Genomic DNA, 5,096 nt, shown 5'->3' with positions numbered 1-5,096 from the left:
GAAATTGTGTAGTCAGTGATCTATATCTATGTATGTCTATATGTATATGTATATGTATATCTATGTGTAGATATATGTACACACAACCCTCCCACACCTGTCAAACAATCTATCTATCTATCTATCTATCTATCTATCTATCTATCTATCTATCTATCTATCTATCTATCTATCTATCTATCTATCTATCTACCTATCTATCTATCTATCTATCTATTTATCTATCTGTCTGTCTATCAAAGGGCTGCTATTGCTTAAGAGGTAAAATTTGCATTGCTTGGCATGTCGCTCTCTGCAAAAATGATGCGATAATGGTGAAAAATAAATCAGGTGAAACACTTTATTAATATCATAAAATATCTTTTATTTGTTACGATATGGAGTAGTTGACCTTGCTGTTCACATTGTTCTCTTGAAGACATTGACCTCTTATGACATTCAGCATCAACACAAGTAAAGTGCTTCAAGACAGAGCAAATCTCGGACCGAAGTCCAATATGTCACCTCTCTCTGATTCAAATAGAAGAAATATAAGAATCTCCAAAAGTGGGTTGATACATGGCTTTTTTCTTCCTGCTACACACTGTAGTGGACTGAAGTAGACGAGAGTGGTATTCAGAGTTCAGTTTATCCTCACGAAATAGAGAGTATTTCCTATCATTTACAAAATAACTTTCAAAATAACATGTATCTCTCCAGGGAACTTAAGTTGCTTTTTCAAAACCAATCACAAAGGTTAAGCTTAGGTAAGCTTTTTGTGTATTTTTCACGCATCACATAAATAGTTTACAATACTCAAACAAATCAACTTATAAAACTTAAAATAATAACAATCGAAGGTTGTGGGACAAATACACCTTTGACAAGTTGATTGGACGGTTGTACAGAGTTTACATAAATGAAAAATCCCTGTCTTTGTATGCAAAAACTCCGTAATACTGTCCATCACTCGACAAGAAAAAAAAACAAAAAAACTCCAGCATCTAGCTGTCATTGTCAGAATCACTGTTAATGTCATTACGGGCTAATGAGGACTTCAAAGTGCTTCTGTTCTCTTGTTTTGATGTGCTGGACAGATCGATCGCCATTTCTTCTGAGTCGTCCACAGCGCTAGCACGGTTTGGCCAGACAATGTCGCTATCCTTCCCTTTATTATAGTCCTCGGGATATGAATCTGATTGCACGGATTCGGGCGTGCCTGAGGACTTCTTCGCTATTTCTACTGATTTTTTGTGCATTCCTGTACAAAAGACATGCGAGAAGAAAATGCTATTAGGTTGTGAAAGAAGTATAGTAAAATGTTTATTATGTCTAAATCTCCCTCTAACAAATTTAAGCAGATAATTAAAATGAAAGAAATTTTCATGGTAATACATGTAATGTCCTATTTAGATACGAATATCGAGTCTATAACGAATAATAAAAAATGATGCACAAAACATCCCAGTTATGTTTTCAAGTGATGAAAAACATAACTGAGTTATTTATAATTAATAAATTCACACAACCTGCTGGCTCACCTAGAAGCCAGGGAGCACAGGAGCCCATCATGCCGTTCTTTGCCGAGTTGATGATGGATTCGGGCAGCGGGATGGAGTGTCGAACCATGGCACCGTACAGTCCGTATTCTGCCATCACGGTGCTGCGTCCCCAGCATTTCTCCCGCTTCCTCCATTTGGCTCGACGATTCTGGAACCAAACCTGGATAAAATGCAAATTTGATAAGTGGATTTTATATGTGCATAACATAAATTCCAATAAAACAGAAAACAACTAAATTCTACTCATTGTCTCAGAATCATTCAGATGTGTAAGTTTGCCACGTTTTACTGTGTGTGTGTGGATGCAGAGGCGATGGTCCACTCACCTGTATTCTATCCTCGGGTAATTCCGTCTTCATCGCCAACATTTCCCTGGCATACACATCTGGATAGTGCGCTTCTTGAAAGGCTTTCTCGAGCTCCTCCAACTGATGGGAGGTGAACACAGTCCTGGAAATTGAAGGTAATATATTTTGGCCGCGATTAAAATATTGGCTAACTAGTTTCTTTTTACTCATTGCTGAACCCAAAGGAAATGAAGTATTTGCGTAATTGCAATACCTGTGTCTTCTTTTCTTCCTCTTCTGTGAGTTCCCTGAGTTTTTTCCATCGTTACGGTCTCCGGAGAGACAGTCATCATCTGAAAGAAATTATCAATGAATTTAAGATTTGAACTGGTATTAGTTATTATTACGCACATCTTTGTTAGTTATAAAAAATAATAGATATTTTAAAATAAAATATCAAAATCTCCGCGTAATTATGTGGGTCAAAGGACATTACCAACTCAAGTACAAGACAGTAATAATATCAATAACAATAACAGCCGAAAACCAGTTCTAAATCCCATGTTTAGAGCGCAGTGGAACTGAGATGCTCTGGGTTATAGACGATCTTCAGAGTCATTTGGGTAAATCGAAATTTCAGTAGTTGTCAATCCCTAAATTTTATGTCCTAAATGTAACCACCCCTTATCCAACTCATTGGGATGAAGTTAACGATTTATAAATCTTGTCTTTATATAGCCTACTGAAAAGACTGCGCTGCCAGTGAGTTCAGCACTCAGTAAAAGTGGCTCCCGTGGACAACTCCGTTATGTTTCGGGTAGTGCAAGAAACCGATGGATACGCAAAACAAAATTATATGTACCCGAATAGGCGTCTCGTTGCTGCTCCAAATTCTGCATAAAATGATTCTCTGTCCTGGACTGGAGAAGAGGAATGTGGCTTGGTAGAAAACACGGGGCTCCAGGAGGTTGTTGTGCCGCTAAACTGCACAGAAAACCCAAACCGAGAGGTAAAGACCCCCCAGCAAAAGAGAATCCCCCAATCCCCGCACTCTGTCCATCACTGTTGCCACCAACTCCAGATCCGGACTGATGAGGCTGAAGATCCGTTTCCAGACCCAGTAGGTCTGTAATGGCGAAACCTTTGGATCGGAATCCAGAGCCATTCAGGCGTGATTTGTCGATTCCAAAAGATGGGGTTAAAAGCTTGACTTTAGGCTTCTCGTCGGCTGCCTCGTCTCGTCCCGTCATACTCGTCATCTGTCAACCCTGTACTTTCTCTTTCTCTCGAATAACGGATAAGGCGGGAGCGCGAGCCAGCAGGGCAATTTATCCCCCTGTCATATCCCCAGATAACATGAGGGTCCAATCAGATACAACGGCAGATAAGTCAACCTGGAGGAGGCGTTTCCCGTTTTCAATTCCAAGGGATTAATTGCCACCAATTTTGCTTTAAATCCGATGAGGATTTTCCCCTGTCTGAATTGGTCCTAAGTAGTTTTTTCCCCTTGATGACAGATTTCACTTACTGTAGGCTATATTGACTGAACGTGGAGATACTGCCTGTCGACAGTTTCGTGTCTTTAAAAGTAAGAAAGTAGAGGTCACTTAATGGACGACCTTCATTTAAGACAGTAATTATTTTAAGGAATTCCAAGAAAAATATGTTACTAAATGGGCACTTGCTATCAGAATGTGCTAACAAAGCTGAGAAGAAAAAAATATGCTTCGAAATTCTCTGTAAAACCTGGAGTATTACAATCTCGCTGCTAAAAAATTATGTCCCGATATTTTATTCTACTTGTGCAGATCTCACACTGGCATGTGATATTATGGCACGGAAATGGATTGTTCTAAGTGCTAAGGTGTTCACAGTATAAAATCATTTGAATTTCATTATATATATATATATATATAAATATTTATATATATATGCCTATAGATAGATAGATAGATAGATAGATAGATAGATAGATAGATAGATAGATAGATAGATAGATAGATAGATGCACAAACAAAGGGACTGAAGTTCCCATCAGTAAAAATATCTATAAATTATCTATGTGAAAAATAACTAAGTGAAGAGTGAACAAAAAATCCTAGACAGACAGGCTTCCTTATATTACAAGGGTATAACTTAATTTGTCAACACGACTAGAACAGCGTTGCGACATTACGATCTCTCCTTATCCGCAAGCAAAGAAAACACGTCATTTCTGTCCTCTTCATCTGTTTACCCAAACGATTAACCATCATCTTATACAACTGTAGACTGATTCCACCCTTCTCTGGTCCACTTCAGGATTAGACACAGCGCTTGATAAAGATAATTACAAGAGGGACGTTACGTTATTAAAGAAAGGGCTAAATCTCTTCAGGATTAACAAAACAGTAACTTTCGTTAACAGTAAATAAAATTACATGGCCTCTGTGCTTTTCTTCTTACTGAGTCAAATTTATTTAAATTGGAAAAAGGCCGGTAATTATGCGCAAAATGCGTTAGTAACCAAAACTTCTCATTTAAAGCAAATAATAATAAAGCATTCATGCTGTGAAAATGTTACTTGCTACATGTTCGAGGAACTGGAGTGCGTGTCCTTTGCTTTAGAAATATTTGTCATTGTATTATCGGTAGGCCACCCAAAAGAAAAAATAGAATAATTACATTTTTACGTTTTCATTGGAAATGTCTGGCATTTGAATAGTCATCTTCATAAGTAGCCTGTTGCATACAGACACACACATACACACATGCGCGTGCATGCATCTATCTGTCTTTCTATGTAGATCTATGTATCTATCTATCACATAATTATGCGACTGGCACTTCTTCACTTCTTCCCGTACACTTTCGCTCAAACCAAACTAACCTAGGAAAAATCTGTAGTAATAAGAGTTCGTAATCCGACCTTCCACACAGTTTCTGACTGAAAAGATATTAGGGTAAAACCGTAATTGTTTGGCGTGATCATAGAAGCAGCTTTAGTTCCCCAGCTAAATTTAATACCGGTGCACCATGAAGCGCCTGTGCGTTACAGTAATTCGTAAAATTAAAAGCAACGTTCGATAATCTCGCCAGATTTGAATGGGGGGTGTCACCACAGGTGCACAAATGGAAGGAAAATGGACATATTAAACACGTTCCAAATAAGTTTTGATTAAAAACGAAGGTATCATCTTGACCTCTAATATAAAAAGCAATTTGAGAAATCGTCTTACACAAGATAATTAAACGAAATAGCCTACATTAAATTCGTTTACCCTCTCAA

The 5,096-nt window shown here is 37.9% G+C and overlaps 1 protein-coding gene across 1 annotated transcript; it reads right to left on the bottom strand.

Annotated features, from left to right (window-relative positions):
- Nucleotides 1–983: 983 nt before the first annotated feature.
- Nucleotides 984–3,078, bottom strand: vsx1 (visual system homeobox 1 homolog, chx10-like). Its single transcript, XM_030787164.1, has 5 exons — nt 2,691–3,078; nt 2,103–2,181; nt 1,868–1,991; nt 1,521–1,701; nt 984–1,240 (listed from the first exon to the last, which is right to left on the bottom strand). Exons 1-5 carry the CDS (start codon nt 3,076–3,078, stop codon nt 984–986), a joined length of 1,029 nt encoding a protein of 342 aa, XP_030643024.1.
- Nucleotides 3,079–5,096: the final 2,018 nt, after the last annotated feature.

This window comes from Chanos chanos, chromosome 10, assembly GCF_902362185.1.
Source record: "Chanos chanos chromosome 10, fChaCha1.1, whole genome shotgun sequence".
NCBI classification, from domain to species: domain Eukaryota; kingdom Metazoa; phylum Chordata; class Actinopteri; order Gonorynchiformes; family Chanidae; genus Chanos; species Chanos chanos.
The sequence above is the reverse complement of the archived record's forward strand: the minus strand, read 5'-3'. Positions and strand labels throughout refer to the sequence as shown.